The sequence below is a fragment of the Sorex fumeus genome, unplaced genomic scaffold (genome assembly GCF_029834395.1).
Source record: "Sorex fumeus unplaced genomic scaffold, SorFum_2.1 ptg000213l, whole genome shotgun sequence".
NCBI lineage: Eukaryota > Metazoa > Chordata > Mammalia > Eulipotyphla > Soricidae > Sorex > Sorex fumeus.
Window position 1 is genome coordinate 2079053 of NW_026606270.1, and position 13852 is coordinate 2092904.

The 13852-nt window shown below is 51.5% G+C and overlaps 1 protein-coding gene across 2 annotated transcripts in view; it reads right to left on the reverse strand.

Annotated features, from left to right (window-relative positions):
- EYA2 (EYA transcriptional coactivator and phosphatase 2) overlaps positions 1-13852 on the reverse strand; it is a 201012-nt gene that overhangs the window by 23674 nt on the left and 163486 nt on the right. For both annotated transcript variants that reach the window (XM_056108444.1, XM_056108445.1), the window contains one exon: positions 3444-3533. In XM_056108444.1, coding sequence (XP_055964419.1) covers positions 3444-3533 — 90 coding nt within the window. The remainder of the gene's footprint in view (positions 1-3443; positions 3534-13852) is intronic.

Consider the following 13852-nt stretch of genomic DNA (forward strand, 5'->3'; position numbering starts at 1 on the left):
GAGAGGGTCAGTGGAGGTCACGTCCCTGAAGACGTTGGATCCAAGACACCTCGGTCTGCAAACGCCTGGCCCGGCCTCAGTGCCCAGCAGACTCTGCCCCACGCCTGCCCCGTGACTAGAGCTCTGCCTGCTGGCACTGCACGCGTGCCTGCCTGTAATGGAGCTGGTCTGGGCAGGGGGCAGCAGCTGCCCATGGCCCCCCTCCCCTTTCGTCCGCCATCAGCCAGCCAGCCAAGTCCATGACCCTCAGCCTCCTTCTGTCCTTTTGCTGTCCATTTCCCACCTCCAGGACATCAGCAAGCCTTCCGCCTGTCGCCTGCACCCACAGCCAGATCCCCAACTCTCAAGTCAGCCCAGCGGTGACCTCCCCACCTCCCCACAGAGCACGAAACACGTACTAGGTCTCGTGGCATTTCCAGTTTGATGGTCCCTGGCCCCTGGTTGCATACTCAGAGGTAACTGGGGACCTGGGGTCTGTCCACGCCTCCTTCTCCAGCCTCTGGAGTTCTAGCATCCCTGACTTTCACTCACTCCCAGTGACTACTGGGGCTTCTCCCTAAATGCTCTCACCACAGGGCCTTTGCACTTGCTGAACCTACCACCCTAGAAGACCACCTGGTCAGCTCCTGTCCCCTGCCCAGCCAGGCCTTAGCTCCAACATTACCAATGGGAACCCTTTCCTGACGCTTCATCGTCCCTGCACATGTGCACACACATGCATGTGCGCACACACACATGCACACGCACGCACACGCACACACACAAACACACACATGCACACATGTGCACATGTACACACATGTACACATGCATACACACACGAGCACATATATGCACACACATGCATATGCACACACATGCAAGACATGTACACACACATGCACACACTGCACACACATGCACACACACATACACATACACACACTGGGTGGTCTCGCCCCCTTCTTGTCTTTTTCAAGCTCCTGGGCTGCCTCGTTTTTGGGCTGATTTGGCTGTCACTGCCCAGGCCCCGGGGACTCGGGGTGACTTTGCTGCGACCCGGCTCTCTGGGCAGAGATAAGGAGAAGCAAAGTCTAGCCTGGACCGGTGACCCCTGGGAGCCACAGTCCCACTTCAGTTTCGGCTAGAGTGGGCGAGCTCTGTGCCATCAGCTGGGCTTCTCTCGCTGCGTTACACCCACAGATACTTTTGGAATTCAATTCAACTGCCATGACACACACACACACTTGTGCATTCTCTTTCTTGGTCTACTCCCCGCTTCTCCATCCTCCTCCCCCTCCACCTTTGGCTGAAGAGACAGTCCTAGGCCCTGATGATGTTGCTTGCCCCAACCCAAGACCCATCATCTTTTTTTTTTTTTTTTTTTTTTGGCTTTTGGACCCAATCAGGGCAACACCCAGAGGTTACTCCTGCCTCTGCACTCAGGAATCACTCTTGGTGGTACTCAAGGGACTATATGGGATGCCAGAGACTGAACCTGGGTCTGGGCCAGGCTAGTGTAAGGCAAACGCCCTAGCCACTGTACTATCTCTTTGGCCCCCAAGCTCCTTCATCCTTGACGAGTTTCTACCTCAATCCTCTCCTTGGAGCAGGTGCTGGACAGGGAACATGAGTTCCATTTTATGGGAAGGAAGACTGAGGCCCACCTGGGGTTCCTGGGGATCCTAGACTGGAGAGAACTCAGGACTGACTATCTCAGCAAGGTCTCCCCTCCGGGACTCAAGAAATGTGGACCCAAAGGGAAACCTGGTGACAGGTCCTGACGCGGCTTGGGTGGACCGGGATGCGCCGGCATCCACAGCCTCCTAATTTCTAGTTTATAGTTTGGACGCCAGGGATTTTCCAGGGGCCAGAAAAGATGATTCCCACGGAGTCGAATTGTTTTTCCCACAGTAAACCATCGTTACTTTTCAATCTGAAAAACCGATAATAGGTACTGTAATAGGTTCTGGTAATAGGTACTTTCTACTGTAATCTAGAAAGCCAGAATATCCCCATGTCAGCTCTCTAATTAAAGACTGAATTCTTTCTATCTTTCATTTTTTTTTTGCTTTTTGGGGTCACACCCAACGAAGATCAGGGGTTCCTCCTGGCTCTGCACACAAGAATTACTCCTGACGGTGCTTGGGGGACCATATGGGATGTCAGGGATCGAACCCAGGTCGGCTGCACGCAAAGCCAACGCCCAACCCGTTACGCTATGGCTCCAGCACCATGAACTCTTTCACTCTGAGAAAGTTACTTGCTCTTCCTTAGAGGCCAGTAAGCGCTGTCCTTCTCTTCTTGCCCGGAAGGAAGGTGTGAGGTGAAGTCTGACCCTAACAATATTGGGTATCCTGAGGCTGATGTGTGTATGCAATCGCGCATCTGTATTTATTTATTCATTTAATTAATTTTATCTTTCCTTTTTGCTTTTTGGATCACATCCGGAGATACACAGGGGTTATTCCTGGCTCTGCACTCAGAAATTACTCCTGGCGGTGCTCGGGGGACCATATGGGATGCTGGGAGTAGAACCCGGGTCGGCCGCGTGCAAGGCAAACGCCCTACCCGCTGTGCTATCACTCCAGCCCCTTTTGATGTATTTTCCAAGGGAATTTCCCCAGATGTTCCTGCCATGGGCCGCTTAGGAAACAGTGAATAGCCGTCCAGGCCTACAGCAGCCCTTCCTGCTCTCCCACCCCTCCCACTCAGGAATGTGGAAGCGCTTTCCCCGCTCTGCTCATCTCTTCTTGCAAAACGTGTTTTCAGGGGAACGTACGTTGTTTTTAAAAGCTTCCATCCTGGCCCACTGCTAATTATTACTGACCCGAGAGGAGCCGGACTAATTTGCCTTCAAAAACGGATTCCATCGCAAATCTGGGAGGAAGCAACTACACAGTGTTTATTGGATTAGCGCGACGACCAGCGGCCAGCACCCGGGAGGAGCCGAGAGAGCGGAGCCTGTTAACAGCCCCGGGAAACTGGGAGATAATCGGATCAAGTGTGTTTCTCATCAGCCATCCCTGGCTGCAGCCTGGAGCCTTCTTGGGGGCTGCTAGCCAGTCTCCAGCCTCCAAAGGATAGCAGTGCACTGTAGCACTGTCCTCCCGTTGTTCATCGATTTGCTTGAGCAGGCACCAGTAACGTCTCCATTGTGAGACTTGTTACTGTCTTTAGCATATTGAATATGCCACGGGTAGCTTGCCAGGCTTTGCCGCACAGGCAAGATACTCTCGGTAGCTTTCTCGGCTCTCTGAGAAGAATGGAGGAGTCAAACCTGGGTTGGCCGCATGCAAGGCAAACGCCCTACCCGCTATGCTACCACTCCAGCCCGCCAAAGGGTAAAGAGAAAAATTAACCACTGCCACAAAAAAAGGTGAAGATGGTGTCTGCCTGCCCCCAACTAGATCCCCCCAGGTCCCCCAGCAGGTGAATCGAAAAGGAAGAGAGCAATTCCAAACCTCCAGATCATTGAAGAAGAGGTGCGTGTCGGCGAGGTTGAAGATCATTTCCTCCATCATCAGGCCGATCCTCACCGACGTCGTGGTGTCCTGTGGACGGGAGGTGGGAGGGAGAGTGAGGGTCGGAGCGATAGCACAGCGGGCACGGCATTGGTTTTGCATGTGACTGACCCAGGTTCGATCCCTGGCATCCCATAGGGTCCGCCAAGCACTGCCAGGGGTGATGCCTGAGTGCTGAACCAGGAGGAAGCCCTGAGTATTGCCGGGCGTGACCCAAAGACAAACAAACAAAACAAATAACAACAAAAGAAAGTGGGAGAGTGACAGGGAGCAGCGGTTACCGTCTCTGTTTCCCCCACCCCCGCCCTGCACTCCCCCAGCCCAGCTTCCAAGACTCCATTTGTGGCGTCATCCTTCCTGGTGACCCTTTCAGTACTTCAGTTGTCTCAAGCGCTGCCGGAACTGTCTGTGTTCAGAGTCCCCCAGTTCCCAGAACCAGGATCACTGTCACTGTATCACTGTATTGCTGTATCACTGTCATCCTGTTGTTCATCGATTTACTTGGGCGGGTGCCATTAGCAACTCTATTCGTCCCAGCCCTGAGATTTTAGCAGCCTGTCCCCTCTCGTCTTTCCCAACGCTGCCATATTGGAGGCTCTTTCAGGGTCAGGGAATGAGACCTATTATTGTTACTGTTTTTGGCATATCGAGTACGCCATGGGGAGCTTGCCAGGCTCTGCCGCGACACATCATAAGACACTCCCTACCCTTTTTCCATAATTACCACAGTCTATTTGATGGGATTCAGACACTAGATAACAAATCATAGAGGGAAATATATATATTTCTTGGAAATATATATACCTCTTGGAAAGCCCAGCAAGCTACCAAGAGTAGTATCCCGTTCCAGAATGAGGATAGGCGATAAAAAAAAAAAAGTGCATCTCCAACAGAAAGAAAGCATGATTCAAGAGGTTCCCCAGAGGTGGGGGGGGGAGGTTAGGGAGGGCGGTGGAGATAGTGGGAGGTGTTCTGGGAGTCCGGGGGGTGGGGTGGGGCTGCTCCTTCTCACGGTCTCTCCTCTTGGTCTCTATAGACAGCTGCTCCCATGGACAGCCACACTGGAACGAGTCCGTGTGAAAGAGAAGGATGTGAGGGGCCAGAGAGAGGGTGCAGGGGTCAAGGCGCTACGTTGCATGCAGCTGACCCTGCTTTGATCTCTGTCACCACAGACAGTCACCCTATAGGACTGGCCCCTCCTTGAGCACAGAACTAGGAGTAAGCCCTGAGGACTTCCAGGTATGGCCCCAAACCTCCCCTCCCCAAAACAAAACAAAACCCCCAAAGCCCCAAAAATCCCCAAAAGAAAGTATGCAATCGTTTATTGATACGCAAATGATTGTCAAGAAACAAACACAGTATTAATCAAAGTGAGTTGCACCCCAGGATCTAGCTCATGGGGGAAGCATGAACTATAAAGGTCTTCATTTCGGGCTGTTGGGGAACAGTTTCTCCCCAATGTGCCCAGACACCTTGCACACCGGGTCCGGGCAGACACGGCGCGGAGGATGACGGTGCGCGGAGAAACCACTCCGGTTTCAGACAGCTGGTGGCCACTCATTTTACTGCCAACTATACACATATTTTATAGAGGGTCTCGGCTTAAGAGGATGGTCCAATCACGTAAAGTTTACTGACCTATCACCTTTCCAACTCTCCTTTGCCCTGGCCCAATCCCAACTAAGGCTAGATGCTGCAGTTAGGAAGGCAGCTAGGTGACAATTCTTGGGGGATGAGACTCAACACCAGGTACCTGGTGCTAGTAAAATGCACCCAGACACTCCCTACTGGTCACTCTGCAGGGACAGGTCTTTTCTGCTCTGCAGGGACAGATCTTATCTGCTCCAGTGCTTGTTGTCAGGGTCCATAGCCTGTGGGCAGGCTCGGGTGGTGGTTGGGAAAACTGGAAATAATGGCGGTGGGAAGGTATAAGGGTGGAGGGATTGGTGTTGGAATACTGAATGTAATAAATCATCATGAACAACATTAAAAAAAAAGTCCCCAATCCCATCCCTGCCTCTCTCCTGCAGCCTTGATGTTGTGGACCGCAAGACTTTTCTTTCCTATTTGGGGGCTCCCCTCCTGTGCGCTTCTTCCTAAGGGGACAAGAACTACCAGTGCGCTGGCACCCCACTGCCCCACTTTCCCATGAGAGCTGAGACTGTTTTGCAATTCTTAATTTTATTTTGGGGTTATACCTGCTGGTGCTCAGAGAGTACTCCTGACCCAGGGATCACTCCTGGCCCCATTTCACCTGTGCTCTCTCTGCGCTGAAGAGGCACAGGGGAGTCCCCGTGACACTCTTTCTCTCCTTTTTTTTCTTTTTGGGTCACACCCGGCGATGCACAGGGGTTATTCCTGGCTCATGCACTCAGGAATTCCACCTGGCAGTGCTCAGGGGACCTTATGGGATGCTGGGAATTGAACCCGGGTCGGCCACGTGCAAGGCAAATGCTCTACCCGCCGTGCTATCGCTCCAGCCCCCTGTGACACTCTTGACACAGAGGTCCCCAAACCTATTTGGTCTACTGCTTCCTTTCCAGAAAATCAACAAGCAAACGAACATCACTCAGCACTCTCTGGAAAAGCACCTGCTTCTTTTTGTTTTGCTGAGTCTGTGGGCCACACCGTCAGTGCTCGGGGCTTACTAAGGTTCTGCATTCAGGGATCACTCATGGTGGTGTCAGGGGATGAGGACCAAGCTGGGTTTGCTGTACTCCAGGCAAGTGCCCTACCCAGGCAAGTGCCCTACCCACTGCACCATCTCTCTGACCCCTGGAAATGCTCCTTCTTTAAGTGAAAAACAGAAAGCATCCTTCCTCCCCAGCTGCAAAGAGCTCACTCCCATCCCCTTCGTGGTCTCAGTGTCCCCCTCGCTGGGATTTGGGAAACACCAGCGTTGTGCCCTCACAAGACAAGTTTGCCTGCCCTGAGAATCAGACTCTCCCTGGGAAACTCGGGTGCGCCCATGGAACTCGTTTTGGTCCATCACGGGATCTTCTGGTCATGAGGTTATGGTTCCCAGGGGCTCTCTGTCACCCCTCACCCCACCCCTACCAGATTACATATTCTGGATGAAAGCCCCCTCTGCTGGCCTGGGGGAGGGATGCTGTGAGTTGGCACCGCCCAGAGCAGCACCTGAAAACTGGGACATGCTCCTTACAGGGCAGAATATGCCAACACGGACGTGTGGAAAAGGAAGAATGAATGGCTTCCTCCCCGCCCCCTGGCGGCTCTCAGAGCAGAGGAGCGTTAAAAAGTCACAAGCTCAGGGCACTGGAGCCATAGCACAGTGGGTAGGGAATTTGCCTTGCACGCAGCTGACCTGGGTTCAATTCCCAGCATCCCATATGGTCCCTTGAGCACCGCCAGGAGTGATTCCTGAGTGCAGAGCCAGGAGGAACCCCTGTGCATCGCTGGGTGTGACCCAAAAAGAAAAAAAAAAGCCACAAGCTCAGGCCTCACCCCAGTTCCTGCAGTCAGGACTGCGGAGGGCCAGGTCCCTGGGGCACCCACACGATTCAGGGCAGGGCTGAGGGGACATGGCACTGTGAGGCACATGGCACTCCATTGCCCCCAGTCAGCACTTCTCTGGGCTGCCGAAGTGTGGAATCCATCAGTCACTACGAAATCAAGGCGAGCACTAGAATTTCCATCGATACCATCGATAGTGGAGAAAATGGAGGCTTATGCCCAGTCCACAGGAGGACGCTGGGCCTTGGACCCAGGGATGGATTCTAGAGCACAGCTACGCGGCTGGGCTGGGCTCCGATGGAAGGAGGAGACGTGGGACCTCCCTGTGTTCTCTTCTTCCTATCTGACTTTTGTGTTTTATTTCCCAGGGAGGCTATAGTCCTTCTACTCTAAAAATAACAAATGACATAACTCCCTCTTTCCCCTTAAAAAATAAAACAAAGCCAGCAGCTGTAGGGACGACGTCAGCTTCGTGGCCGCCACCGAGTAATCGCCACCCCCGGCTCAGGGCTCAGCCGCGACACCTCATCAGGGCCCCGAGCCCAGGCTTAGCACCCTGGGGCCCCTCTGGAAGCTGCAGAGGAAAACAGAGCGGAATGAGGAAAACAAACTTTCCAGGCCCGAGGAGGGAGTCTCGGTGTGATCTGGGGACAGGATTTGGGGGTGTCTCTGCACATGGCTGACTTCTGCAGTACTTCCTTGGCAGGGCTGTGCGCACCCCCCTCTCCCCTGTCTGCTAAAGCAGCCCAGATGGACAGGCCTCCGTGAAGTGGGCAAAAAAGCGAGGCAGTCCCCAGACCTTCCCCTGGAAGATCTGTGTAGGAAAGTGTCGCCTTTCAGACCAGCATCCGAGAGAGGAAATGGTTGACCACATGCAAGGCAAATGCCCTACCCCCTGTGCTATAAATTTGGAAGTTAGTTACCCAAAGAGTCTGTAGAGGTTGAAAGTCTGAAAGCCATTCCCAGTGGACAGAAAGCAACAGGAGGAGGGGGTCACTGTTTTCCATAAGACTTTCCTTTCTGAAGGACACTTATGGGCTTTAAACTATCTGTATTGATTTCTTGGATTGGAAAAACAAATTAAAAAGGAACAGACTCGGGACCAGGAGAAACCCCTGAGCATCGCTGGGTGTGATCCAAAAAGCCAAAAAAGAAAACAATAACATCAACAAACAAACAAAAAAATGGAACAAACTTGGAAATGTTCTCTGGAGTAGCCAGCATCCCATATGAGCACTGTCAGGAGTAATTCCTGAGTGCAGAGTCAGGAATAACTCCTGAGCATTGCTGGGTGTAACCCCCCCCCCCCCCAAATAAAAGGGCAGCAGGCCACTGATACTGAACAAGCCGAAATGACGCTTTGCTGTTACAGGGATTGGGAGGATGTAAGAGGAAGTGTGCGTGAGAATGAGGGTGTAGGAGAGAACAGAGAACTAAACTCTTTCTTTCTTTCTTTCTTTCTTTCTTTCTTTCTTTTTTTGCTTTTTTGGATCACACGCAGTGATGCACAGGGGTTACTCTTGGCTAAAGCACTCAGGAATTATTCCTGGCAGTGCTTAGGGGACCATAGGGGATGCTGGGAATTGAACCTGGGTTGGCTGAGTGCAAGGCAAACGCCCTACTCGCTGTGCTATCACCCCAGCCCCCTAAACTCTTTCTTTTGGGGGGAGGTCTGGAACACACTTACTTCTGGAGTTGCTCAGGGGACCATATTTGGTGCCGGGGATTGAACTGAGGTTGACACATGCCAGGCCTTGGACGTGCCTTAGACACTGCCCGATCTCTCTGGCCCCAGGATTCTGCTTGTTTTGCTCTCTTTGGGTCACACCCAGCTGTGCTCGGGGCTCACTCCTGGCCGTGCTCAGCAGGACATATGTAGTGCTGGGGACTGAACTGGGGCTGGCCACATGCCAAGCAAGCACCTTACCCCCTGTGCTTTCACTCCAACCCAACTGCTAAATTCTTATCTTCTGTTCTTTGGAAACCAGAGGTCAGGTTTAAGATAGAAAAAATTCCAAAAAACAAAAACTCCCTAGATCAAAACCCAAAATGAACAATTAATAATAAAAGATATATGTGTGTGTATATATATATATATATATATATATATATATATATATATATATATATACATAGGGCTGGAGCGATAGCACAGCGGTAGGGCGTTTGCCTTGCACGCAGCCAACATGGCTGACCCGGGTTCGATTCCTCTGCCCCTCTCGGAGAGCCCGGCAAGCTACTGAGAGTATCTAGCCCGCACGGCAGAGCCTGGCAAGCTCCCTGTGACGTATTCGATATGCCAGACACAGTAACAACAAAGTCTCTAATGGAGACGTTACTGGGCCCGCTCGAGCAAATCGATGATCAACGGGAGGGCCTTTACTATATATGTAAATATATCTCTATATATAGCACTGCAGCACTGTCCTCCTGTTTATCGATTTGCTCGAGCGGGCACCAGTAACGTCTCCATTGTGAGACTTGTTACTGTTTTTGGCATATTGAATATGCCATGGGGAGTTTGCCAGGCTCAGCCATGCGGGTGGGATACTCTCAGTAGCTTGCCAGGCTCTTAGAGAGGGACGGAGGAATCGAACCCAGGTCGGCCGCGTGCAAGGCAAATGCCCTACCCCCTGTGCTATAAATTTGGAAGTTAGTTACCCAAAGAGTCTGTAGAAGTTGAAAGTCTGAAAGCCATTCCCAGTGGGCAGAAAGCAACAGGAGGAGGGGGCCGCTGTTTTCCATAAGACTTTCCTTTCTGTAGAATACTTATGGGCTTTAAACTATATGTACTGGTTTCTTGGATTGAAAAAAACAAATTAAAAAGGAACAGACTCGGGACCAGGAGAAACCCCTGAGCATCTCTGGGTGTGACCCAAAAAGCCAAAAAAGAAAACAATAACAACAACAAACAAACAAACAAAAACCAAAAAGGAACAGACTTGGAAGTCTTCTCTGGAGTAGCCGAGAGCAAGCCCCATCCACGTGGACAAAGGAAATGTGAAGAAGATACTGGCAGAGAAACCAAAGCCAAGGAGAGCAAAAGATTCGGCTGTTCAGTCAGCGGAGACTAGAGAAGTAAATTGTGGGGCTCTCGTGCAAAGGGAATGAAATTCAAAGTAAAGACACGAACCAGATCTGCATAAATGAACACAGAGACGTCAAAAAGTATGACTGAGCCAAAGCGAATTTTCTCCAACTTATGCACGGCATGTTAGTATCATTACTAGGAACTTCGAAGATGTGGCTCTACATTTTCCGGGGGGTGCTTTCATATTCGTACGTGGAAGGATGCACCTGGAATGGTAAGTCCTTCTGGAAGGTGGGCGGTGAAAGGAAAGAGAGGAAACAGCCAGTGGGAGCGAGCCGCTAGGCTATCTTACAGGAGGAGAGATTCAAGTGTTGATTGTACTGGAGCACTGGAGCACTGTTGTCCCGTTGCTCATCGATTTGCTCGAGCGGGCACCAGGAACGTCTCCATTGTGAGACTTGTTACTGTTTTTGGCATATTGAATATGCCACGGGGAGCTTGCCAGGCTCTGCCGTGTGGGCGGGATACTCTCGGTAGCTCGGTAGCTTGCCAGGCTTTCCGAGAGGGACAGAGGAGTCATACCCGGGTTGGCCGCGTGGAAGGCAAACACACTACCCGCTGTGCTATTGCTCCAGCCAAGTGTTAGTTTGATAATTAAAAACCATTAACAACATGTTCTGGGAATTTTTTTTTTTTTTTGCTTTTTGGGTCACACCAGGCGATGCCAGGGGTCCCTCCTGGCTCTGCACTCAGGAATTATCCCTGGTGGTGCTCAGGGAACCATATAGGATGCTGGGAATCGAACCTGGGTCGGCTGCGTGCAAGGCAAACACCCTACCCACTGTGCCCCCTGTTCTGGGAATTTTTGCCCATCCATTGACTGGATTTTTCAGGTTTCCTAAAATCTGCCTGGGCATTGCCTATTTGATCACTTTAAGCCACGTGGGCGGGACTTCCTTCCAAGGAACTTGATGAAACACCAGTGTCTCAGAGGCAGAGAAATCTGAAGTGCCCAAGAAAGCAGCCTCGTGCCAGGGTTTCAGCAACACACAGGATGAGCCAGACCCCTTGATCCAGGGAGAAAATGTTTTTCCAGCATTGCAAAGACTGAGGAGCAAAGCAATGACACAAACCCAAACCCAAACCCCAAGACTGTTGGTGGACACTGAGCATTAGTTAACAGGAAGAACATCCTGATTGGGGGATGGAGCAATAGCACAGCGGGTTGGGCATTTGCCTTGCACGTGGCCGACCCGGGTTCGATTCCCACCATCCCATATGGTCCCCCGAGCACTGCCAGGAGTGATTCCTGAGTGCAAAGCCAGGAGTAACCCCTGAGCATCGCCGGTTGTGACCCCCCCCCAAAAAAAAGAACATCCGGAGCAGGGGGTGGGGGCTGAGAGGAAGCCCAGGCAGCATCTGCGTCCTTAATAGACTCCACAAACTCCAGCTCCCTGGCTGTGGGTGCCCCAAGGGGTGTCAACACAGGCTCCCCGTCCAAGAACCCTGAGAGCCACAAACCTGCACGCCATATTCTGCAGCTATAGAAAGGCCCCTGACCCAGATGCAGAGCACCCAGGAGAGAGTGCGTATATCAGCGCCTGCCCAGAGACCCTCCCCGCCAAGCCCCCCAACCCACTTCCTCTCCCCTAACATCCAGAACCTGTTTCTGGAAACCCAACAGGACGCCCGATATCGAATGGGCCTTTCCGATGCTCTTCACACAAAAACCATTTTCTTAATCCTTACATATTCTTTGTGTTAAAAAAAAACACCACCAAACTCAACACAACCCCAAACGAGTGATTAATTTCCCAAACAAGCAACAGCAGTTAACAGATTGCTTTTCCAAAAATGATCAAGTTAAACCAGAACAGAGAACTGAAAAAAAAAAAAAAACTGAAAAAAAAAGTGGTGGTGGGGGTGGGGGTGGGGGGGTGGAGTTTTTCCAAAACAGTCTTCAATTTGTGACTTGTCCTCTGTCGGCCGGGGGTGGGTGGGATGGAATGTCATCTTTGACTTGTGAGTCTGTGGGTGGTGTTTGTACTCTCCCCGAGAAGGTACAGATCAGACTGAGGCGGGCAGATTCTCTTCGATGTGCTCTAATATCCCCCAGATTTCCCAGTCTCGTTTGGATACTGGGGAGGTGCATGGTTGTACGCTGCCTTCATTCAGGGGGCTGGCGAGAAGTCTCCAGCATCGGGAACCCCTCTCCCCCACAGGCAGATGTGGACGGCCCCCGAATGCTGCTCTCTAACCTAATTATTCCGCATTCTTGGTGAAGTTCTCTTAATGAGAGGAGAATGGCGGGTCCTGCCACCATCTGGGCCTCCGTGATCTGCCTGGAGGATCAGCAACCGATCTTGCGATGTTCGGTTGCATTTCCTGGATGGAGGGGATGAGGGAAGAGGGCAAGGACAAAATCCCTCCTCAAACGCCATGAAATCTGATGCCAAACAAACGCGAATGGAGAAAACAGGCTGTAAGTTTGTGGAGGTTTCCACATTGGAACTCGAAGCCACCACTCAGGATGAATTAAGAACACAGTGGGCAGCCCCCACACCCACACCCCTTATTTGTGAGCTCCCTGATGTACCCCGTGTTCTAGAAGCTTCCTTCCCACCATGTTCTAGAAGCTTCCTTCTAACCCCTCCATTGTAGGAGATGACGATTCTCATCTCCGAAGGAGTCTAAGTTCCATCGCTCAAGTTCTTCTCACGAATCACAACTCTGTTCATGCGAACATTTCCGGTTGGGAGCATGTAGCGTCTTGGTAGTAGATGATCCTGAAGTTTAAGTGAGACTCACTGTAGCAGTGTAGCACTGTCGTCCCATTGTTCATCGATTTGCTCGAGTGGGCACCAGTAACGTCTCCATTGTGAGACTTGTTGTTACTGTTTTTGGTATACCGAATATGCCAAGGGGAGCTTGCCAGGCTCTGCCGTGTGGGTGCAATACTCTCGGTAGCTTGCTGGGCTCTCCGCGAGGGATGGAGGAATCAAACCCGGGTCAGCTGTGTGCAAGGCAAATATGCCCTACCCACTGTGCTATCTCTCCAGTGAGACTCACGTACTATTAAAATTTTTTGGGGGGGATGGGACTGCCAAAGGCAGTGCTCAGGAAGTTGTGCTGCTCAGTGGGAAGTGATGCTGTGTGTCCTACATCAGGTCTCTGTGGTACCCCGAATCTCCAGTCGGGCTAATCATTTACCTGACACTATTGGGGTTCATGCTGTGTGCACTCAGCAGCTCTATGCTGGAAAGGGTCTATGCAGCAGGCTTGGTGTGGGAAGCTGGCCCTTTAACTGACCAAGGGCCTACGTGCCTGTGCTATGTATGGTTATCTTGGCCTATGTGACCCTGAACAAGTGGGTCCTGACTAGTGCAAATCTGGTACTGCGTCTGCTCTGACCGCAGCCTATGAGCTATGTATGGTTGTCTAAAAGAAAACATTTGTCACAGCTAGCCCAAGAATAAGAAGTAACTGACAATGACTAACCAAGCATATGAAACATGTAGACTTTGTAACTCTCCTAACCATATATGATATGACCTAGTGACATAATTGCCTTCTGTGATGTAAGCATAGTTTCCTGCGTCGCAAAGTATATAATACCCCTGCTGCCCTGAATAAAGTTCTGTCCTGTCCTGTCCTGTCCTGTCTCTTTATCTCTGTTTTGAAACTGCACTCTGTCTCTTGTGTCTTGCGTCTTCATTCGGTTGGTCCCTCCTTGCACCTACAGATCCTAGGGCCACCTCCGCGGGCCGGAGAGTGGTCTGGCGGGGCCCCTCGCAGCTTGGGTCACTTAAACCCTGTCCTGTTAAACCTATCACTCAAACCCTGC